This window comes from Zonotrichia leucophrys, chromosome 3 (genome assembly GCF_028769735.1).
Source record: "Zonotrichia leucophrys gambelii isolate GWCS_2022_RI chromosome 3, RI_Zleu_2.0, whole genome shotgun sequence".
Taxonomy (NCBI): Eukaryota; Metazoa; Chordata; class Aves; order Passeriformes; family Passerellidae; genus Zonotrichia; species Zonotrichia leucophrys.
This window is the reverse complement of record NC_088172.1, coordinates 104,307,179-104,330,840: the sequence shown is the minus strand read 5'-3', so window position 1 is coordinate 104,330,840 and position 23,662 is coordinate 104,307,179. Positions and strand designations below refer to the sequence as shown.

The 23,662-nt window shown below is 43.9% G+C and overlaps 1 protein-coding gene across 4 annotated transcripts in view; it reads left to right on the top strand.

Moving 5' to 3' along the window:
- The first annotated feature begins 339 nt into the window (after nt 1–339).
- XPO1 (exportin 1) overlaps nt 340–23,662 on the top strand; it is a 34,911-nt gene continuing 11,588 nt past the window's right edge. Inside the window, exons 1-12 of one of the 4 annotated variants that reach the window (XM_064709791.1) lie at nt 340–470; nt 1,016–1,071; nt 4,607–4,738; nt 8,321–8,422; nt 12,189–12,261; nt 19,497–19,558; nt 19,635–19,679; nt 19,765–19,946; nt 20,416–20,464; nt 20,557–20,676; nt 20,787–20,915; nt 21,514–21,672. In XM_064709791.1, the coding sequence (XP_064565861.1) occupies nt 4,613–4,738; nt 8,321–8,422; nt 12,189–12,261; nt 19,497–19,558; nt 19,635–19,679; nt 19,765–19,946; nt 20,416–20,464; nt 20,557–20,676; nt 20,787–20,915; nt 21,514–21,672 (1,047 nt within the window). In that variant the 5' untranslated portion in view covers nt 340–470; nt 1,016–1,071; nt 4,607–4,612. Of the gene's footprint in view, nt 486–1,015; nt 1,072–1,556; nt 1,706–2,587; nt 2,892–4,606; nt 4,739–8,320; nt 8,423–12,188; nt 12,262–19,496; nt 19,559–19,634; nt 19,680–19,764; nt 19,947–20,415; nt 20,465–20,556; nt 20,677–20,786; nt 20,916–21,513; nt 21,673–23,662 lie in introns of those variants that run through there. The other 3 variants (XM_064709790.1, XM_064709793.1, XM_064709792.1) reach the window with 3 other exon arrangements.

Genomic DNA, 23,662 nt, shown 5'->3' with positions numbered 1-23,662 from the left:
CCGGCGCGCGCGTCACGCCGCCACCGCCGCCGGCCAATGAGAGCACGGCCAGGCCTGCGCCCGCGCTTTACGAGCAGAGAGGCGGGGCCTCTCTGAGTGACAGCGCGTCTCGGCCTATCGAAGAGCGGTGGGCCCCCCCTTAGCGCGCAAAGCGCTGCTGGAGAGGGGGCGGATCCCCTCAGCTCACCCCCCCGCCGCCTCTCGCTCCCCCCGCCCATCCGAAGCGCGCAGCGGATTGACAGCCCGCCCGACCTATCAGCGTGAAGGCCGCCTTCGCGGCGGCACATCCCGGGGCCAATGGGAGCGGCGGCTGGGCGGGGCCCCCGAGGTTTCCAAACGCTCCGCGGCGCCATGGGCTGAAAACTAAACCGAGATGGAATCTCCCAGTCTGAACCGGTTTGAGCCGGTTCCGAGCCTGTGGCATTAGGAGGGGGAGACGCGCCGCGCTCAGTCCCCGTCGCCGCCGCCGCGTGTGTGACCTGCTCGTAGGGGACCCGTAGCTGAGGGGGCGAAGTTTAGTGCGAGCCGCGGGGGGGGCGGCGGGAATGGGGGCGAACTGAGCGCCGGGCGGGGAGGGCGGCAGCCGCAGGGGCAGCGAGAGCCGGCGGGGCCGGGCCTGGGCGGCGCGGGAGGCGCAGCCGGGTAGATCCCCCCGCACCAGCGAGGCCGGAGCGCCGCGCCGGCCGCTTTCCCGGGGCTGAGGGGAAGGCGCGGAGCCGAGCGCGGAGCCCCGGGGGCCGCTGCGGGCGCCTGGTGCAGCCAGGCCGGGCACGCTGCGAGGGGAGGAGTGGCGCCACTAACCCCGACCCACCGCCGAGCAGGGAGCGCTCGCCTTCCCCCCCACCTCCTGCCGTGGTGGATTTTTCCCTCCTTCCGTGCTGAATTTTTTTTCCCCTCCTTCCGTGGTCCTTTTTTTTTTCTTTTTATTTCTTTTTGGGAGGGGGCTATTTTTAGTGGTCTTTTTTTATTTTCCTTTTTTTTTTTTTTTTTTTTTCTCGTGGCGTGTGGTGGTTAGAAACTTGGCTCGCTCGCCCCTACTTTCTGAAGGAAGAGGCTGTGAGAAACCCCTAGGTAAGCCGGGGCTGTGGGGGGGTCGCCATGGGCAGCGCCGAGGGGGCAGAGGGGGGTGGTTTGAGGGGCAGAACGGGGGATGTGCCCGTGCAGGGCGCCCCAGAGCCCGGCCTGTACCCGGAGGGATGTGATGGAGCCCGTGGAGAAGCCCTGAGGGGCGGGGGTGCGCTCGGATGGGGTTCGGGGTACGAGCATCCCCGGCCTGGCCGAGCGCAGGCACGGATGCTGCGGGGGATGCTCCTCGTTAGGAGGGGGCCGGGCGGGCTGGGATCGGGCACGGGCAAACCCGGCCACATAATCTGTAAATTATTAGGAGTGGAAGTTTCCAGAAATATTTTTTTGTGTGTGTGTGTGTCTGTGCAGCAGTATTGAAACGTCCGCCTGGATCACGTGGGGAGCCCTGTATAGAGCGCAGGGCTGGAGCCCAGGGGAGGAGGAGGAGGAGGAAGGAGGGGCTGCGGGGCCACCGCGCTCCGCAGGGCCCCGGCCCGCCCGACCCACCGCCCGGGCCCGCTCCCCGCCGGGCACCGGGGCCCTGCCGGCCCGAGCCGCAGCCCGAGCCGTGCCCGGAGCCGGGGCGCTGCCCGCCCGCCGGGGCGCTGCGGCAGGAGCCGGGGAAGGGCCGCCGCGCTGGGTGGGTGTGAGTTATTTCCAGCCGAAAATGAACGCTCCGAGGTGCCGGGCAGATGTTGCTTAATCCGTCTCGTCCTTCTCCTTCACGTGTGCGTGTGTGAAGGAGCGCAGGGAAGGGGCGGTTTCGTTGCCATTGCTGGTGGTGTGTGCAGCGTGATGCGGACGCGTTTGTCGTGCGCTGCGTTTCAGAGGCGCTCAGCCCTCCTGGGTGGGATTTACAAGTGATGCAGCTAATTCCTTGCAAGAGGGAGGAAATTCATTTGCATTGCGTGCTTGGAAATGGGGCACAGTGACTCTCCAAGGGTGGGTTTGCTTTTTATTTTAGTCGCTGCCCCCAATGAGCTTTAAATATCTGGGTTAAAGGTGCTGTAGGACTCATGGTAAATGCTCAACGTTTCTTACTATTAAGTGCCTGCTGTTATTGCTGTGTGCTACATGCCAAAATGAATCGGGTGTACCACAACAAGCTAACTGTTGTGTTAAAGGTCCAGGGTCATCGAGAGTTGGGATAACTGTGTAAACAGTGCTGTAAATGCAGTTCTTTTGACCTTCGGTAGATGTCACATTCTTGCTGTGTTGTAGTTCAGATTTTTTTTATCGTTTGGCTTTTATTTTTATTTTTTTAACTTTTTCTCTTTTGTTTCTGTTAGCCCATTTATTGAGGGACTGATCAGTGGCGGTTCTTGGAGCCGAGGTTTAAATCTGTTCCGGAGCTGAGGCACGATGGGGGAGGGCAGAGTGTAGGAGTACAGTCAATCAGAGATTACGAGCTCCATGTGGGTACAGGGTTAGCAGTGGGAGATGGAGTTGGTTGCAGGTGCTGCTGGCCACAAAGCCGCCATTTCTGCGTTTCGGCTGCCGAGGTAGGTAGGTCATTGTGGAGATAATGCTGGGAGTGGCGAAGGGCCCTATTCAAAACATTTCCTTTCTGCTCCCATGTGTTGAATAACTTCTCTCGGTCACGCTGCTCCTCCTTGGCGCCCTCGGGGTGGCCTGAAGAGCACCGAACGAGGCTCAGGGCTGAAATGAATGGCCCCACCTGAGTGCACGGCGTTTGTTGTAGTTTGGGAACCGCTCTCCCGGCAGATGTGGACAAAAAGGGGCGTGCCTGGAGCATTGGCTGCTCTGAGCTCTCCGTGGGTGCAGGTTCCTTCCAGTGCTGCTGCTCACCGCCCCTCATTTGCCAGGTGACATTCTCTGCGTCCTCCTGAGCCAAAAGAATGAAATGAAGAATAAAGTCAGCCTTTTCTGCTGCTGTTTCTTGCTTCCTGAGTTAACATCACAATTTTGAAAACATCAGGAGTTGAAGGAGAGAAGAATAGACATGGACTATTATTATAAATTTATTTTGTTCCCTTCTTGATGTTTATTTTCTCTTGGTTTTGCAGGAATGTATTGTAAAAAGATTTTACTGGATATTGAGATGAACCCCTTAGAATGGCTGTGTTAGTGTAGTAATACTGAGTTTTCTAGTTGAAAATGCAATTAGAATATTTGGGTTTGAAGTTATTTTTATATATAGAAGTAACAGAAATTCCTTGACACTACTTGCAAATGCACGTTTCCCAACAAAAGATTTTCCTTGTCTGGATGCTGCAGTAAAACTTTCACTTAATTAGTAATTACTGGGGTTGAGGCACAGGTTTGTCTTGCTCTGTGCTTTTGAGCATGCCTTGAATAGGTAAAGCATGAAACGAACTCTTCCTTGCACACGGAGTTATTTAGTGAGAGCACATCTGACTTTATGGGGTGTGTTCCTGGAAGAGTTTCAGGTTGTATCTTTCTGAGAATGCAGATGGCTTTGCTGTAACTTCCTGACTGATCTTGCTCTTCCCAGACTTGTGAAGGAACAGTTTCACGTGGGATCTGTAGGTTTGCAGGGTTTGGAAAGGAGGGTGAGTGGCACACAGGTGCTGTAGATGGCAGGGTGGGAACATGGGTTAGATTGCCATTTTCTGTGAGAACAGGGCAATAAACTTGATTAATAGGGGTTTCAGCGTGGGGAAGGCAGGGTGGTGTGAAAAAGGTAGAGTGGAACCTTCCATCAGAAACTCTGTGGCTTCTGGCTTGTTTTCCTGCTTTTCACAAATGTCTTTATCTCGCGCCAGTCTCTGGCTGGTAAAGAATCTCACCCACCCCACCTGACTCCCTTTGCATAATATCAGGGCTGCTCTATCTGGGACAAAGAGTTAATGCTGTCCCTGGGTTTAGGGGACCTGAAACCTCCAGTAGAATTCCATTTCAGTGTGATCTCACATGGCACACAGAGCAGCCTGCTGATTTAACAGTCCCTGTGCTTCATGGTCTCAAAGTGCCTTCAGTCAACTTAAGTTTCAGTGGTAATTTTTTACTTGGATGTGGTTAACTTGTAAGGTGGTTTTCTTTTTTTCCCCAACAATTTAAAAAATGCCCTGTGGCTAATTTCTTGCTGTGTGTGTAGATCACGTTTCACCTCCATACCCAAGTGTTTGAAAGCTTTTGGAACTGAATCTTCTGAATGTGCATGTTGGCCTTGGGAACTCGATACTGGCTGAGGTTGCCAGTGTGGGTTTTGGTGGTGGTGACAGGGCCAGCAGACATGGGGGGCTGATGGCTGCTGTGAAAGGAGCCCCGGGGTGCTGGTGGCACAGCCCATCCTCTGCTCAGGCTGTCCCTGTGGGTTTTACCTGCTCAACACCCTGAGAGTTCAGCTGGGGTAGTGATGGGTGAATTTTTCAGGGAAAAGAAAAGTTTGTCCTGGTGCGTGCCCCACAATCAAAGCAGTGTTGTAGGCAGTGTTATCTACTGCTGCTAGCAGAAGCATCTTGTTTCAGTGAGACAAATGAGATAAGTTGAAGCACTTGCTTTGCAGCTGATAATAATTTCTTACTAACTGATCAATTTTTTAAACTTTATTTTGCAGTAATCTATGCCAGCAATTATGACAATGTTAGCAGACCATGCAGCTCGTCAGCTGCTGGATTTTAACCAGAAACTGGATATCAATCTCTTGGACAATGTGGTGAACTGCCTGTACCATGGAGAAGGTGCACAGGTAAGGTGGGCTTGGAACATGCATTTATTGACCATGTTTAGCCTTAGAGCAAATCAGCTGAGCAAAATCAATTCACTTCAGGAACAATTAATAATATTGGTGAATTTACTGAGCTAGTTACTGGAATATCACTGTGAATTCCCATTGAAATGACTCTTGGAGAAGTGTTTATTTGGTGTGTGTTCATTTCTAGCTTGCCTTCAGATGTGGAGAATTATTATTAGCAAATGTGATTGGTGAGGACTCTTGGTGCAGCTCCCCTTTCCTGACTCAGTTCTTCAGGAAGGTCTGAGCTACCTGTTACTTGTTACCATGGACAGGGTTGTGAAGCCTTAAATGTAATGTTTGCTTCACTGAAGAATTGTCTTTAAAAGAAAAATCTTTGTGATGCTGTTACTGTGTTTGTATTTATAAAGAAGCATGTCATGCATATTTAATATAGAAGAGTTTGTTCCTTTCTTGTGTCTGGGCTTTTTTATTTTCCATTACAGTTTGCACAGGTTCTTCTTGTATTCATTCCTTTGGACTTAGTGCAGATTTTGAAATATTAAGTTGAAATGGGAGGACTATGCATTTGTGTGTTTGCATATATTACCTTGAAAGTCAATCTTGTATTGCTTTTTTTTAAATCTGTGTCTTGAACTTCTTTGGGAAGGAGACTTAAATGTTGAGGGCAAGTATTGCTACAAAGGCTGTTGGCATAGTTCCTCTCCTGGCAGATTTAATTGTTCAGGCTCAACAAATTGGGAGTTTCAGTGTCAGGCGTCTCTTACTAAGATAGTCTTGCACAACAATAAGTGAATTAAATGGGACAAAGTAGCTGATGCTTTTCTATTCTTTCCAGCTGCTAGAATAAACAATGATATACTGGCATATACTTGCTTTGTGTATCTTTTTAGGGAAAAAAAAAAGCTTTTGTAAAGATTATTAATGTGAATTCCAATAGGTTTTGAAATACCTTGTTGTTTTTTGAAATATTTGCATTTTGGGCGTCCTAAATTCGAATATTACCTGCTGTGTTTTTTAAGTGGTTAAGAATGACAGAAAACTCCTTGTAGCTCTTGTCTTAGAAGTATGGACATCTGTAGCACTTGTTTTGTGATCTTTTACTGCCTGCAAAACAGGTGATGCTTATAATGTTGATTGGTTTGAAAAGAGCTGAAAAAGTTGGGAAGGTTTGTAGGGAAAATAAAGAATTAACACTAAATGCAATGATCAAATTGCCATTGTTCTGGCATTGTGAGAAGTTGTTTCACTTAAAACAGCTGGGAAAACTCCCCAGTATTTAGAAAATCAATGCAATAGGATGCAAAAATTTAAGAGGTGGTGTTTAACTGGCAAAAGTAAATTATGATATGAACTTGTTTGAATACATTTACTTGCACGTGTCACCTCAATGAAACTTTGGTCAGCTGTTTTAGTACCTTTCCAAATTGGAGACGTTTTAGGGAGTCTGAGCTTTTCCTCTTCCAAGGAGTTAAGAAAAAAGCAGGAAAAAATGGTTCTCAGTGGAGTCTGACAGCTCAAGTCCTTTCCTGAAGGGTGACAGGAATAATAGGAGCTGAGGAAACTGAATATTAAAATGGAGAGATTACCAGTGGTTTTCCTGGAACAGGTCAGGGTAATGTCAGGGTAAAACAGGTTTAGAATGCAACCTGAATGGCCTGTGCTGAACTTGCTTCCAGATTCACCTGCCTCCTCCTTCTGCTTAGTTCTTATCTCTGCTTGCAAAACTGTTATCTGCTCATCTCTATTAGGCAAGAAAGAAGCTATTTTCTGTCCTGGAGATTTGAATTTTTTTCTCTCAGCTTTTTTGGATATACTTCTCTGAAAAGAAAGAATGTCCCCGCCCCAGTGCAGCACATGACTAAGGAGATTTCATGCAACTCATAAATGTTTACCTGCACTCATCCCAGCCTCTCAATTCCATTGATTTGTTAGATCTTCACATGTCCAAAAAAGATTATTTGCAAATTCTTTTTTGGTACCAGCAACATGAAAAAGCCTTGTTCTTAATTAACCATTATTACTGAATTTGTGCTGTTTATGAAACTGCAGGGTCTGATGTCCACAAAAGGGGTTTGTGGGTATGAGAGCAGATCTCTCAGCCCTGGGAGAAGGATATGGACTCTGTGTTTTGTTGGTGTTGAAATTTGATCCTGGGATATGTCACCAGTATTAGAAGCAAACAGAACAGGAGGCCAATATACAAACACAGTTGCAGATGTAAACACAGCTATTCCTTCCCTTTTAAAACTAAAGTGTATTAAAAGTGCTGGTTTTTCTGTTTGGTTTTTTTTTTTTTAGCTCTGATGTCACACTGGAACAATGGGGCTGTGCTGGTTGTGGTCTTACACAGAATATTTGTGTGGTACTTCAGATCTGCAGGCACTTGCTGCTCCAGTTGCTCCACTGTGCTCAATTATATCAAGTAGGGGTGCAAGTGATGTTGTACAGGTAGTTTAGACATCCTTGCCCTTTTCTGTTAGAACCTCCAATTGTATTTTGTAAATCACAAGCCAAGTTTGTCAGTTTGTTGTATTTTATATATATATATAGATTTGGGGTCTTGATTGGGTTTCTCAGTTGGTGAAAATAGAAGTTTTCTTACCCCAGTTGCTGATTAGCTCAGGTATGGATGAGAGTAGAAGCTGCATGGCTGTAGTGAGTTGTAACTGCTGAAGTTAATCCTAGAGCAAAGCTTTAACTGCTCTGTAACCGTCCAGTTGGCTCTGCAGTGCAGTGAAACAATGGATTAAGTTGTGTTAGTTGTGTTGTGAAATGCCCACCTTGTTGGTGAGGCAGTGCCTGCTGCTTGCAGGGAGAACAGTTTGCAGCACTTCTGGAAATGGCTGACATCACTTGGGCTCCCTAAGAATTCCTGAGGTCATGCAGGCTCTTGAAAGGGATAGCTGAAATGAATTCAGCCATTTCAGTGTGTAATTGCTTCAGATGAGGTTTTCAAGAAACCACAGGACATTACTAGGACAGTAATTGATAATGTCAGACCCAAGGAAGAGCAAAGCATTGGTGTGAGCAGTTCCTTCCTCTGCCAGCAGGTTTTTATTAGGGTTTTGTAGGTTGTTAGGTACACCAGGGATCCCTCTAATGCTCTGCTCTGTGGTTCTTCAAAATAAAACCAACAGTTGTGCAGCACAAAACAGTGTTCCTGGAGCCTGGCTCTTTGTGTAAGTGTTTCCACTGGAACTGGAAAGTTTGGGTGCCCTAGAATAAAGTTTTATCTGGAAGGCTCTGTGGAAGGGGAGAGAACCTCATTCCCTAGTGGGTTTTCCCCACCATGTGTGCTGTTCCTGCATGTTTGCTGGTCTGGATGAATCATTCAGGATGGAAGAGTGGAATTGAGGAATTGCTGCCCTGCATCAATGGGCTTTTGGAGTTTGGTTGTTCCTGAACTTCAGCTGTCACAGAAGGAGGCTTAAGGGACTTGTTGCTGCTGGTTGAGTTCTGCATAACTCTTAGATAAGTAATTGAAATGGAGTGTTACATAGTGATGTCTTCAGTGACAGTATATAACTTCTTAAATAATCTAAATACTTTTTTCAAATCAACTTTTTCTTTCAGCAAAGAATGGCACAAGAAGTGTTGACTCACTTAAAAGAACATCCTGATGCGTGGACAAGAGTTGATACAATTTTGGAGTTCTCTCAGAACATGAATACCAAAGTAAGCAAATCAACTTTTATTTATTTGGTTTTCCTCTTTCTTCCATTCATAAACTTTGAGGAAGGTATCTCATTTTTAGCCATAGATTTTCTTGATTCAAACCATATTTTTTGATTGTCTTGTTCGCAGAGATTGCTTTAAGCAAGAACTGTAAATGAAAAAAATATTCAGACCTCATTTTACATTGCCAAGAGTTTTTCCCTCCCCCCTTTTTTTTTGAGGATGAGCTAAATTGGATACACAGAATTTTTTTCAAGGCACATACAAGCATTTTGCCAGTTCCCAAGATTTGTTTTGTGTCCATATAAATCTGAGTAATGAAAAGTCTCCTAGAGCCACATTTTGTCCTTGGGTAGGTGCTTGGCTGTGTGTGATCATAATGAAAGCCACGTGCACGTAACTGAGGAGAAAATTTGTCCCTAGGTGTGTTAAAGACAAAACAAACCTCATTAGGCCAAGGTTTTGGGCAATCAATGAAGGTTAAGCACCCCAAAGTTTGTAGTACATCAGTTCTTTGCTACTATGCAGAACACATTTGCTTTTTACTGCTGTTGGAAATCCATCCATCATGGTAGAGGCTAAAATGGGCAGCACTCAGGGCTTTTTCTGCAATTTGAAATGCTGTACCTAAGACTTGGGAAGTTTGAGCCAAAAAGATGAGCAAAATGTGTTTTCACTGTCTTAAGCTTGATGATTATTATCTCAAATAACTGACATGCATGTTTTTCTGCTGGATACATACTGTGTTCAAACAGAAAAAATTGTGTTTGGATGGTTTCTGAAATCATGTGGTATTCATGAAGCAGTTCATATTTTTTTTTCATTGCTCTCTGAAGTTGAGGGGAAAGCAGTTTAAAGAACTTCCTCAAAGTAATACCTTTAAGCACCTTTAAGTAACAGTGTTTGCCTGTTTGCTTGCCTGGTAAACTTTGCTTTTTATACTGACAGACATTACTAATGTTTAAGTTGATTTATCAACAGTATTTTTAAAAACTCAAATTTGTCTTGTGAAAAATGAGATGATTAGAGGAACAGAAAGAAAGCAACAGGTAAAGAATTCTTCAATTTACATAAATTGCAAATGATTTGGTGCTAAATTTATGCACTATGACATTTGGCTTTTATGCAATCATATTTTTTCTTTAATTAAAGCTGTTAACACTACCTGATATTAATCATAATGTTCCATTATGTTGATTGCTTGTAATAGGAAGAAAAGGGGTGTCTTCCTGTGCAACTGACACAGCTAGGCTTTGACGGCAGGCCTCCACAAGGTCTACCCTTTTGATTCCCTTTAACTGAATTCTGTTCATCAATTGTTTTTTGTTTCTTGGGAGGTGGGAGGGAAAGGGATTCGGTGCATAAAATAAGTAATAAGGGTGCCATAGAAATTTCTACCACAGGGATCATTCCATGCCATTTTTTTGAGTCTTTTGCTGTTGCCTGTCCCTCATCTTCATAACTACTAGTGATGGACAATTAGCAAACCAAGAGCAAATTAGTTTTTGAAAAGCTTCTGTGTTACACAGAGATGAGATGTGTTCACATGTGCTGTTGCAGTAGTTGATACAAGGCAGGACTTTGAATTGGGAGTGGTGTTCCTCATTAGTCAGAGAAATTGCAGTAATTAGAGCCATCAAATAAATGAAACAAAGCAAGGACCCCAGAGGCCCCCTGCAGGATGGTGGGGCTGCAGTGAGGTGTGGCAGAAGGATGAGCAGGTGAGGGTTGTGCACAGGGATTTTATTGCTGCTGCTCTTCAGTGTCAGGGAAAAGGAGATCTTTGGGCCTGAGGAGGAAGGGAACATGGCACTGCAGAGGGCAGAACTGAAGGCACAGAAGGAGTGGAAACCTTTGCAGCATGAACAGCTGAGGGTCCATGAACCCAAATGAGATGTTTGAGCAGGTAATGAGGGCCAGGTGTGGCAGATTGCCAGTGGTGTGTGTCCTTTTCTTTGACTCCAGGAAATTCTCACTTAGGGAAAAAGCCATTGAAGGTGAGATCTGTCCTTAGTCAGTTGTTAGATTTTTCATTTAAGTTTCATTTGGTCATCTGATGTTTGTTAAAATGAAAGTAGACTTGCTATTCTGGTGTAAAAGCTAAATAAGTTCACTTGTGGAAAAAAGTTTGGGAGAAAATGAGCATTTCTAGTTAGTTGATACCTGAAAAATTAATGGATGTGCCTGTAGAACATAGAAATTTCACTAGAGTTTAGATGTGCTTCAGGAAAGTTAGCACTGTCTGATCTAAAAATTCATACTGTCAACATTGTTAGGAGCTTTTGTAAGTATGTTTTGTATCATGAGCCTAGATCACTTTTAGATGGTGTCTGTAAATTTTTAGCAGTGGCTGGAATCAATTCCTGTGGAGCATTTTGCTTAAGAATATTTTTGCACCTTTTCCTACATGTAAATCCCCTTGATTTCATTTAGCTTTTATGTCAAGTAATCAAATCAATTTTTCAGGTTAAAATCTAGTAGGTAAGCTTATGCTGCTGACCATGGAGGCAATAAAAATACCCTGCCAACTTTCTGTGATTCATCATTTCTCTTGGTGCCCAGGGTTTTGGAAGGGGACAGAATATTTTGCAGCTTCAGGATGTGCACCTGAAATCTCCTGGGACTGGGGTCAGATAGGGAAGCAGAGGGATGTAGGTTATGTTAAGATGAGAACAGCAAAACTGCTCTTGCAGTACAATGTAGCTTGGGACAGTCTACATTGTGTATTTTTAATTAAACTGAAGTCTGGATGATCCCTTTGGTGGAAATGCTAATGATCCTACTTTGTGTAACAACTAACCAGTTTAAAGAGGAACTCTTATTCTCAGCCAAACTTGGAACTGTGAAAACTTGAGTTTACCTTTCAGGCATTGATTTTTTTATTTTTTTTTTCTTCCTAATCCACTGTAGATAAAGTAAATGCAAAACTCCTCATCCCCTTTTCTCTCCTGTCTATTCATGCTAATGGGGCTTTACATATTAAAGTTTTTTGGTTGTACCATGACAAACTTCTTTCCCTGTTACTGTGAGTTGGCAGTAGGGACAAATGGGCAGAGGGAATGGCCATTTGCAACGTTAATGGTTTGGGTAAGAACATAGGAAGGAATTCCTGAAAGGTAAAATGATTTCCAAGAGTTTATTCACGTTTTTATTGTTCTTTGACTGAGCACAAAAGTTCATCTTTAAATATTAGCAATAGCTGCCATATTGGGGTGGGGATTGAAATTAAATAAACCTGTGGGTTGTCTTGCTGTTCCTAAAGTAACACACCAGTGAAGTTTGGGAGAGAATTTCTCTAGAAAGTGCCAGTGTCAGGCCATGTGATGCTAAGAAAAGATTTTTTTTTTTGCAGCTCTTAGAGGAACAGTAGGAAGCTTGAGCCACCATCCAAGCTGCTAAATCTTTTAGGAGCCTGGTTGTGTTAATACTCAGACTTAGGAGCAGTCATTTGTGATACCAATTCACATCTGGCTGCTGCTTTTCCAGATAGCCAAAATTGTCTGCCAGAGGGCTTTTCATTATTGCTTTCCCCCCCTCCTGGTGTGAGCATGATCAAACAGCAGGACTTAGTATAGCCAAGAACAAAACTAGAAAATACGATGCATGAAACCTCAGTAAATGGGTGACTAGACATATATTTAATAAAATGTTAGTTAAGAATCTCGAAGTCTTAGATGTTAAGTGTGAATGTCTGATTGAATGAGAGTCCTGCAAGTTAGTCAGTCCTACAGTAATGTACTCACATGTTGTTCTTCTCCAATTTCAGTATTATGGACTGCAAATCTTGGAAAATGTGATAAAAACAAGATGGAAGATTCTTCCAAGGAACCAGTGCGAAGGTAGGGAGGGACTTTTGTCTTTTCCTCAGAACTTTGTGTATTAACTGAGATTTACACTGCCAGTCTCTAAAAGTAGCATTCTGTCATGTGTTACGGTATCTTGAATGATAAACCACATCTTTCACTTTTGTGATAGTGATCTCAGTGGGTTGTGAGCAGCTGAAATTCTGCAGCTTTGTGGAAAAGGTGTCACTGATAGTTTTGAAACATACGAGGTGAGCCACTGGCATTGGGGTAGAGATTTTCATTCCCTGTCCTTGGCACAGGAGGTTTTGTTTTCCTCACCCTCTGGAAGCTGTGTGTGCTTCCCCAAGCAGACTCTGGCCCACTTGTTACCTTGTGTGGGTTTGTGGTGTTATTTGGAAGTTGTGTGCAGTTACAGTGATTGTAAAATGGAAACACCAAGGAATTGAACTGTCTCACCTGTTGATGTTCTCTCATTAGGCAGGGAGGTGCTGTGCATTTGGGTTTAATTAATGAAGTGTCTAACAGGCAGATTGCTGTAATTGGTGCAGGGCAGGGTAAGCCCCAGTCTCCCATCAGTGCAAGAAGCTGCAAGTCTGTAAATCAATTCTGTGTTTAGTTTATGGCTTTCCCTCCCCTGTAGCTTGCAGTGTTGCTGACTTTGGGCATTGGCTGCAGTAAATGGGGGCACCCCTGTGGTGCAGGGTTAGTGCTTCACATGGCTGCCTGCCATCATCACAACCTGGGCTTCAAAACATGAAGTGCAACCACTTCCAGTTCTTGACATTAAATGCTGTCACTCTTCCATACTTGGCTTTTTACTAAAAGCTGGTCTTGGAGCTAATGAAAAGTTCCATATTTCTGTGTTCTACTGAGAGCTTTTATTAACCATGCTGAGACATACTTTACATTTTTACTGCCAGTGCTTAGGTCCTGAAACTGCATAAATTAAACCAGAATTTGAAGTGCTGATGAAAACAAATGCATAGAGAGAGACTTTTACACTTTTGTGCTTGTTCCTCTTCTCAACTTTCCCCCTTCCCTTCCAGCTATGGGTTGGCAAAGGGTAGCTGCCTTTGAAAGTAAAACTGAAAGTGAAGTTTCCATTCATGCTGCTGTTGGAGGTTTCTAGGGAACAGCTTCAGCTAAGGCTCAGACACAGCTGTGCCCCTTTGAGAAACTAAAAGAGCACCTTAGTTGGCTAAAGTTAACTGTTCTTTGTGCTTTTCGTTACTGGAGTGTCTCAGCTCAGTCAGATTTTGTTGCATCCCTGACTGTGAGCACTTGGTTTCATTGTTTTGAAGTTGTTGTCCTGCAGTTTTGGCTGTGGGAGCAGAGCAGGAGGAAAAGGAGTCAGGAGTATTGCCCAGTGGTGGAGGGAGATGTAGAACAGATGTCACAGGATGGACCTGAGTGGATAGCTTGGAACTGAACAGGTGCCAAATGCAGGATGTAATTCAGGAATTCAGACTTAAAATTCATCCTCTTAATGCATAGGAGAGCTGAGGAACAGTGGTGGAGGGATGAGGTTGCTGCTGGCTGTGCTTTGGGACATTTTATCTCCAGCAGTGACAGTGCTGTTGGGTGTCTCCTGCCATCTAAGAAAATGCAATAACTGTTTGTTACAAGGCAAAATAAAGTTACTGTCTGCAGGTGTGCAGTCATCTTGAGGTGTCCTTTTCTTACTTTTGCTGACTTATATATCTATGAAAGCTCCAGAGGAAATAAAAAATCCTTTATAACAACAAAGGTGTGTTGTTTGTTCAGTTTTGAAAACGTTTTCCCTTTAACAGAGGCAAACTAAAATAGTGAAATGGACTTTTATCCTGTTCTAGGGAAACTGGGTTAGTGGCTTTCACTTGTGTGGTAGAAGAGGAACCAAATGTATTTTCTGTACCATGGCATTTTATCCAGCTTGGCCTCAGTGGTGTAGGAGGGAGAATCTGTTTCATCTCTAATCCAGTTTGATCTGGTCTGTGGTAGTTGTTTTTTAGTTTTCTAAATTTTTCTTATTTGGCTGATGAGACTGGCTGGTACAAAAGAGCTGCTCCAGAGCTCATTCAGGTGGCTTGATTAGCTGGGAGATAGCAGTGCTGGGTAAATTGAGGTTTCCTTGACTCCAGCCATTCTTTGGGTGACAGGATTTTCCTGTTTGAAGTGTAACTGGTGCAATGTGTGTGCAGGAAACTGAAACTCAGGGAACAATGGAATGCTTAGTGACAAAGCAAACCATGCAGGTTTCAAATCAGTTTTACCTTATATCATAATTTATAAAACATGTCTTCTGCATGCCAGCTTGGTTTGTGTAGTAAGTACAGCTGACAAATCTTACTGTTGGTGAAGAGGAAACCAAATGCATTTATGAGGAAACCACAGTAGCAACAGCAGTGCTTAAGAGTTAAACTCGAGAGCAAATCTGAATTAAATGGTCAGTGAATAAAAAAATGTTTTGAAATGACTTCCCTGAAACTTGTTGGTAGAAATAAAGCAATGTTGCTAATTACAGAGCATGAACTGTAACTTTCTTACAGGTTTTTTATTTTGGTTTTTAGCAAGTTGTAGATCAGAATGAGTTGTTGGGCTGGGAGGTTAGCCAGAGGTTTGTTACTGCTTCTGTCTGTGTGCTGCAGGGTTTCAGCTTCCAGCCTTGAATTTCAAATGCAAGGAGAAACATGTTTTCTTCAGATCTATTCTTTTGACATGAAGCTCTGTTCTGGAGTTTTTCTTTTGTTTTAAAATAGCTTTTGGGTTTGAGCTTTTCTGGCCCTGCTGGCTTTTAAGTTTTGTAAAATAGCTTTCTGTTCCTCAGGTGGTGGTGTTTGTGAGCACTTACAAAAAGTGAGTTTTATATTTCCATAATTCTGAAACAACAATCAGGCAAAACAATCAATTTACAATTCTAAAATACTGATGTGGTAGTGTTTTGGTCATTTTTTTTTGATTTTTTTGTTTGCTTTTGGAGTTAGCAGTGGGAACTGGTTGGTTCTGTAGACAAAAGTGGGGTTTGAGGCACAGAAGGGGTAAAATTCAGTTAAATCAGATGCCTGACCCGCGTGTTCAGCCTTGAGAGATGTTTGGTCATAGCCCCCAGCAATGTTAGCCCTGTCTGGGGGATGGGTTTGGTCCTGGCAGGGTGCTTGGAGTGGCTCCTGCACGGACACTGATGATGCTGTGTGGTTTTCACTGGAGCTGGCTGGGGTGTGATGGATTCCAGAGCATCCCAGGCACTGCTGAACCTGCCTGCTGGCCAGGCTCTGGTGCATCATCCTCAGGCTGAGTTCTGAGCTTCCTGAGCTGTGCTACTAAATTGCTTTAAACTCTGATATCCTTTAGAGCTGATTGTTTAATAACGCTCAGAGAGGATGGCAGTTGATTCAAGTGCTGTGGTCTCCAAAGGATTTGCTGTGGCAGTGTGAAAACCTGCCTGGAAAGAAAGGATTTTGGTCTCCAGTGCAGTGATACGTTTCATGAATCCTGCACTGTGAAATGAAATAGTGTTCCCTGAACAGAGAGAGCTTGTCTGGAGTGTTTGGGGCTGGAATGGATCAAGCACTGCTTCATTATGGAACACAAATTGCTTGTACAACTTTGCTCATCCTGAAATGAAAAAGTGTTCAGGGATGCAGCTCAGTGTTTTCCAGGAAGGTCCTGGAGTTGGGTGTAAAGCTTTTCAGGCAGTGGAAGATGCTGTAGAGGTGCTTTTCCTGTGCAGTGATGAGAAATCCCTGGCCTGCTTCATGAGGAAGATGCTTCTTTGCTTCTCTGTGATGAGGAGGGGATGAATGAACAGCATGGTAGTTCTGTGTGTGTGTGATGACAAACTCTGTGCCTTTTCTGTGGATCATGGATTGATTCAGTTCGCCACTGAGGGATAAAGGTGGTTGTGGAGGAAAGCATTGTTTCTAACACTAAAAATAAGATGGTATTTTGACTACATTTTGGGACTAAACAGTTCAGTGTAAGTGTGTTTGCATACAAACATCCCCAGAGCGGACAGCTCAGCTTTAGCATTTGAAATTCTAATTTTGACTGCAAAATAATGTTAATTTGCTGAGTTACATTGCCCACCTGATTCATTTGTGCCTGTTATTCTTTAATACAAGCAGAGACTTTATTAATCTTAGTAAATTAGGGTGAGCTTGCACCTGCAGCACCAGCTGAATAATTTTGGACACTTGTTAAAGGCTTGGCTCTGATGGCACAGAAGGCTGTGCCTGTGTGCCTGAGGACAGCAGGGTTTGTTGCAGGTGTGTGTTTGCTGATTGTGTCCATGGTTATTCACCTGCTCTGCTGGGCTGGGGCAGCAGCTCAGGGTACACAGAGTGCAGCAGAGGCAAGGGCTTCCTAGAGCACTTCCAAAGGTTACACTGGAGGATATTTCCTCAAGTTCAGGCTGCAGAAATTACTCATAATGTGACGTTCCTCGCTGTCCCAGTTCCACTGGAGGCATTGCAGGGCTTGGGTCACTTGGGAAAACAACTTTCCCTCCAGGAAGGGCTCAGTTTTATGGATGTTTGCCTCTCTGTCGAGGAGCAGCTTTCACAGAAGGATGACAGTATCTGGTGGATATCCAGGAATGTTCCTCAAGGCCTCAAGTTCGTGCCCTTGCTCTGTCATCCCTTTTATGGGACTTTGTACAAAAGCAATTCTCAGGCTTTGCTTTCTAGAAAATTCCAGCAGTGGGGCTGGTCCAGGCCTGGAGCAGGGGCTGCTCCCTTTGGGTGTCTGAGGTCAGTGCAGTTGCAAGGTCAGATAATCTCTGAAGAGCGTTTTGTGTGTCCTGGCTGTTGTGGTTGGTGTGGTTTCTGTTTTGCTTTATTGGAAGGTCTGCTCTCCTGCCCTGTCTGTCTCTTCCTGCTTGGCTCAGTGCAGGCCTGAGCTTGGCTCTTGTGCTGTTGCCTCTTCAGGACTCGCTCAGCTGCTTCTGTGATGGAAGGAGACCTTCTAGGCAGTGGCTGTGGGGTTTGTGCATGTCCTGTGCTCTCCTTTCTAACATTCCACTTCCTTTGGAGTTCCCCAAACACGCTGCTTTTAGCTTATCATGCATTACTGCCCCTGAACAGTCTCTTGGACATGTTCTGATGGAAAATGGTCATGAGCCTCTGGGTTGATTTTTGTCAGAATATAAATTTGACATATATTTGTTCTGCTGCAAATTCTCTTTCCTATGGAATGATAAATAAATGAGCTATTACATATGGAGCAGGAACCAGAACACTTGAAGTTGGAAAAGTATAAAATGACATCTGTGCCAAAAGGAGCATTAGAGAATTGGAAAGCTGCTGCTTTTAGGGGATTAAGAATATGACTTTGTTCACTGGATGGATGATCTCAGGAGCCAGCAGAGTAATATGTGAAAGGGAGCAAACTTTTTAAGTTGTCATTTGAGCAGTGGTCACCATTTTTACTTTTATTTTAGTATTTTAAACAAAGAAACTGTAGCAGAGCAGCTGCTGTCCTGTGCTGGTCTCAGGGCCAGATCAATGGCAGCACAATATTGGAGTTGTTAGTGAACAGCACAGTGCCATTGATGCAGCAAGATGGAAAATGCCATGGATCTGCAGCTGGAACTCTAAAAGCAATATTAACTTTTTAATTGCATTTTGAAATGCAAAGAGTTGCAGCAGTAGGCCTCCCTTAGTGGTTTGGCAGATGGCTATAGCAGTTTAGTTTCTGGCACTGCAAACCCATTTCCATACTGTTGGGGGGGCTTTCATATCTCATTTGTGAATTACTGTGATGCTTCAGCAGAGGTTGTTTTAGGTTTGAAACATCAGGCCTGTGATGCTTGGTGGTTACTCTCACCCAATGCCTGACAGTGATGCTTTAATAGTGACCATTCTCCTGGAGCAGAGGGGATTGATCCCACTGATGGTGATGAATGATAGTTCCACTTGCCATTGGAGCTACCTGCAGAACAGCTCCTGTCTAGTGTGTACCTGATGGCTCAAAGTCTGCATCTGGTTTTTCCAGATTTCACGAGAATGCAGTTAATAAATTGTCCTTTCTAATCCTCTTGCTTAAGCCTGAAATGAAAAAAAAAGACCCTACTAAATTTGGTCAAGTCTTAGACAAGTTTTGAAAGTCACAACAGAGGGTGTGGATTATGCCTTCAGCAGAAGTCATTCTTCTGAAAGTGACAGCTTCTGAAGCCTTCAACACATGCACGTTGTCTGCGTGAGTCGGCTGACTTGTCTTGGAGGAGAAATGATTGAAACAAGATTTTTGGGTTCATGAATTTGAATAGCAAAGCACCCAGCAATTCTCAAACTTCCTTAAGACAAGAAAACACTTGCCTGGTTTGAAGTGTGGTGTCAGAGCTGAGCTCCTGGAATGTTCACCTGGTCGTGACTCCAGGCCCTCTGAGCGTGCCTTTTCCTGGATTTGGCTGGTTTTGTACAGAATGGACATTGGCACTTGGAAAGCATTGTTCCCATGGATTTAGGCATTAGGAGTCAGTTAAGGGTTAAGTGGAAAATGAAACTTTGGGCAGTGTCACTTCCCCACAGTGATTGGGGTTTTTCTGGTGTTATGGTGAAGCTGAACACTCTAAAATAATTTAAAAACATTAGTAGGAGAGAGACAACAAAATGAACAGTTCTGACACACTGTTTGTCCCTGATTGTCCAATTGCCAGTGTAAGGTAAAAAAAGGAAAAAGCAATAGAGCAGAATTGACTGAGATGGTGGCCTCACAGCATCCATGTGTGCTATAAAAGCCCAGTGGTTCACACTCAGATTGTGCTGTTTTAGTGAATGAAGGTTTGAGTTCTGTTCTTGTAAGGTTTCACAGGAGAAGCTTTGCTAAGCTCTGACTTTAAAATGCTGTGCATAGGAATTCCTGTTCTTAAAATGGATCACCTGAGTAGACTGGAGCAGCTCTGAACTTCTGCCTGCAGTGCAGGTGATGTGTCAGAGCTTTGCATGCACTTCAGCAAAGCTGGCATTGCAACTGGAGTCACACTTAGGAAGTTCTGTTTATTCTTGGAGTTCACTTAAAAAATACTGCAAGGACACACTAATCCTTGGTCTTTTGCTTCATTGAGATAGTTTTGGTGTAAAGCCATCTTGTACATCTAAAATATCCTGTCAGGATTATAAAGGTGCATTTCCCCATGTAGCACACAAGAATAATGCTCACGGACTCAGGCTTGTCTGGCCTGTTAGAGGTGTTTCTGGTTTAAAACCATGAAGAATCTGAATTCAGAAATACTTGTTGCTACATCTGTGATATCTGGCATAGCTGAAAATAAATCCCTTCCTCTTCTGCAGGTATTAAAAAATATGTTGTTGGCCTAATTATCAAGACCTCATCTGACCCAGCGTGTGTAGAAGTAAGTGAGGAATTCTCAGGGGGAATGAGGGAGGGGAGTGTTATGCAAAACCTGACTGCTCTCTGCTCTTTTCCAGAAAGAGAAAGTGTACATTGGGAAGCTGAATATGATTCTTGTTCAGGTAAGGCAGAGCTCATAACACTGTGAGCCTTTGGGTGCAGTCTGTGCTTGGCTGTGTGTGTGACGTGGGCTGGCTCCCTTGGCAGATCCTGAAGCAGGAGTGGCCCAAGCACTGGCCCACGTTCATCAGCGACATCGTGGGCGCCAGCAGGACCAGCGAGAGCCTCTGCCAGAACAACATGGTCATCCTCAAACTGCTCAGCGAGGAAGTCTTTGACTTCTCCAGTGGCCAGATTACTCAAGTCAAAGCCAAGCATTTGAAAGACAGGCAAGTATATCTGTTTAAACCTTGATGAGCAGAGTAGACTTTGTGCTGGCTGCTAAAGAGTTGCTCTCGCTTGGGGCCTTTGTGTGAGCACCTACAGCTGTGTAATTCCATTTCTGAGCCCAAGAGGGTTACTGATTTTTCTTTGAAGCACTGCTCCCAGGGGATCCCTAACTTCATTTTGTACACACAGGGATTTGTACCTTGCTGCACGTAGCATCTGTTGACTGATGGTTCCTATGCTTTTAACACAGCATTCAGCATTGATTGATTGTATTTCCTTCTTTTCTTAGAATTTAGCTGCAGGCTTCAAGCTACCTCAAATATGGATTATTACCATGAAAGTGGGGATAAACCAGGTGGCTTTAGAGTGCCTCCATGGGCCTGGGTCTTAAGGACCTGTCCTGTGGGCATGGATATTTTGATTTATGAAGTGTGGAAATGCTTAGTTTTCAATTATTTTTTTTTACAGCATGTGCAATGAATTCTCTCAGATATTTCAGCTGTGTCAGTTTGTGATGGTAAGTCACATTTCTTTAATGATGTTTTCAAACTTCCCCTCTTTGTGCCTAACAGTGTCACAATGCCATAAACTCCAAATTGTCATTTACAGGAAAACTCCCAAAACGCTCCCTTAGTCCATGCAACTTTGGAAACTTTGCTACGATTTCTGAACTGGATTCCTCTGGGATATATATTTGAGACCAAGTTAATCAGCACACTAATATACAAGGTATTCTTGCAAAAAAATAAAAATTACAGCTCTTAAATTTAAATACAAGTTGTAGAAAAGCTGCACAACACTTCTGTAATGATCTTTATTTTTTTTTCTTCCCTCACCAGTTCTTAAATGTTCCCATGTTTCGAAATGTCTCCTTGAAGTGCCTCACAGAGATTGCAGGTGTCAGTGTAAGCCAGTATGAAGAACAGTTTGTAACACTTTTTACACTGACCATGATGCAGTTGAAACAGGTAAATGTTTATCAGAAATCTCCCTTTGAATTTCATATCACAAAATCCATTTCTGTGGCAAGTTGACAGGTTTATGTTCCTTATAGAGCTCTTGCTAGGAAAAGTATTGTTCTTTGGTGGTGTTTGTGGCTTGATCAGAAGATGCCAAGTGTGTCTTTCTGAACTTGATCACGTTGCATTTCTGCTCTATTGATTTGATTAATTTGAGAGATATTTTGAGCCCTTGGGCTGTCTCATGGGGAAATGTGAACTGTGTGTCTCAAGACCTAAAATGACCTACCTTCTGCAAGTTTCTTGTTAATTTTTGGAACAGATAGAAACATTTCCCACTAAAAGCCATACATCAAATTTGTATAATCTGATCATTCCCTTCTGAGCAGTTCAGATTCAGGTACATGAGTCCCTTCCTCAGTGTATTTTTATCATAAGTGGATGAGTGAAGGGGTTTTCTGTAACAGTCTTTTCCTCTCTTGGCAGTGTTGGTCCATCTTGAAGGTTCTTCATAAAAAACAAACAGCAACACACTTTTTAATGCAAAGTAGCTGTTGTGTATAAAAAGGGAAATTCTTGATGATTTATTTTAATTTTATTTTATTAGATGCTTCCTTTAAATACCAACATCCGACTTGCATACTCCAATGGAAAAGATGATGAACAGAACTTCATTCAGAATCTCAGTTTGTTCCTCTGCACGTTCCTCAAGGAGCATGGTCTACTTATAGAGAAAAGGTTAAATCTGAGGGAAACACTAATGGAGGTAAGGAGCTTGGTTTATCTGGTTCACAAATGCAGCAGGTGTGTTCTCATGCTCAAAGGTTGTGGAATTTGTTAAAGGAATGGAATTTTCTAGATCGTTGTAATTTGGGAAGAGAAAAAAAACAGTCAGAAATACAAAACCCCCTCAAAAGTTTTGTTTCCTAGTATACTTCATTGGCATTCTCTTTTGTGATCCTTTACCAGTGCAGTGTCTGAAAACTTAACTCTGTCTGAACCTCTTCTTACTTGCATGGAAGTGTCCAATAGTGCTTCACAGTAAATGAATATATTGTTTTTCCATGGGTTTACATGTCCTGTTTACCTCTCACATGAAGGTGATGTGTTGCTATGGATTCATCAGCCTGTTGTCACTGAGCACCCAGAGCTGCTCCCTGGGGACCAGCACATGCTCCAGGCCAGTTCCTCCAGCCTGGTGTCGCTTCCTGCCCAGTTTGCCATTTCCCAGCTGAAGAGCTTTAAGTAGTCCTCAAGGATGAGACCTTGTATGCAGTAAAGTCTGTGTGTGGCCAAGGCAGAGCCCTGCCAGGTGACTGTGACAGTGAAACCACTGGGATTGTGGCAAATGTTGGAGATGGAGATAAGAATGAAAGATTGGAAAGGCTGAAGCACTGAGGGGTAGAGCAGGGCAAACCCTAATCCCAAGATTAAGGTTTCCAGTTGTGCTGTTTCAGTTGTGAGTATCAATTTTGCTGGGACTGAACTGTTCTGTGGTGACTTTTTTGCTACTGCTCCACTCCAAGGCAATGGGAGCTGCTCCACATCCCCTTGAAGCACCATTTTCTGTGTGCAGAATCAAACCCTGTGCAGGTGTGGAGGTTGTTGGCTGAGGAACTGCCCTGAGAAAAATCAGGAGAAAATCAGCACCCCAATTTTTAAACCTGGAGACCAGGTATATTGGGAGGGAAAAGTGCATTCTGCAGGTTGATTAGCTGTAATCCAGTGTGTCCATCTGAATTCCAGTCTGTTCTCAATATCTTCTGGAGGTAGCCCTCTACAAAAAAAGGCATATTATTAAAATTGGCTGCAAATATCAAATTATTGTAGCTCATTTAGAGGATGGACTCAGCAGCTGGTAACAGTTCCAGATAATTCCTGAATTTGCAAGCAGTAAACTTTTAAAATAACTGGGAATCAGGGGCACACAGCTCAAGGCTCAAGTTTCTACTTACACTGAGGCTGTTCCAGGAAGACCTGTGTAAAAAGACATTGACACAACTGGATTCTGAGGACTTTCAGGCTTGAAATGTTTAACAAAGTTCTTGTGCCTGCCTAAAATGCTTCCAAATTAAACTTCTGTAAGCTCTGGTGTAATAGAACCTAAGTACAGGTTGATGTTAAAAAGTTGTGTGCCATTCTAACCTGTAAATTCCTGCACTTTGGATATAGCAGCTGAAATAATTCCATGGATTCACTGGATCTCTGCAGACCAGCAGAGGAATCTCCATCAGTTATTTTGAGTGGTATTACCTAGAGAAATTGCTGTGTGAAGACCAATGTATGGCTGTCCTGAGTCCCTGAGACACTGTAGGTGGAGATGCTGTATCAGGTCTTTACCTTTCAAAGTGCCTAATGTTGGAGTGTTTAATCTATGAAAATACCTTCAGACTTTATCATTTCATTCTGTTTGTTCACTAATGGGCAATTGCTTTGATATCTTTCACCAGGGACTGCATAATAAGCTTAGGCAAAAGAGGTTTGTCTGTGTAGTTGTAGTTTCTCTGGTTGCTATCTGAGCTTGTCAGAATTGCATCAGTGGCTTTCCCTGCTCAGCCTGCTCTGGCTGTTCTGTCAGGAAAGAAGTTGGAAATGTTCTGGTAGATCACTTCTCTGAAGGCAAAGGAGCAGCATGCCAGGGTCAAAGGATCCAGAACAAAGTAGCAGCAATAATCTTGAGAATAGCAATCACTGGCAGCAGCTGGTGAGGCTTTTTTGAGGTTCTGAAAATGCCTTGCAGAGCTCCAGAGGCTGTG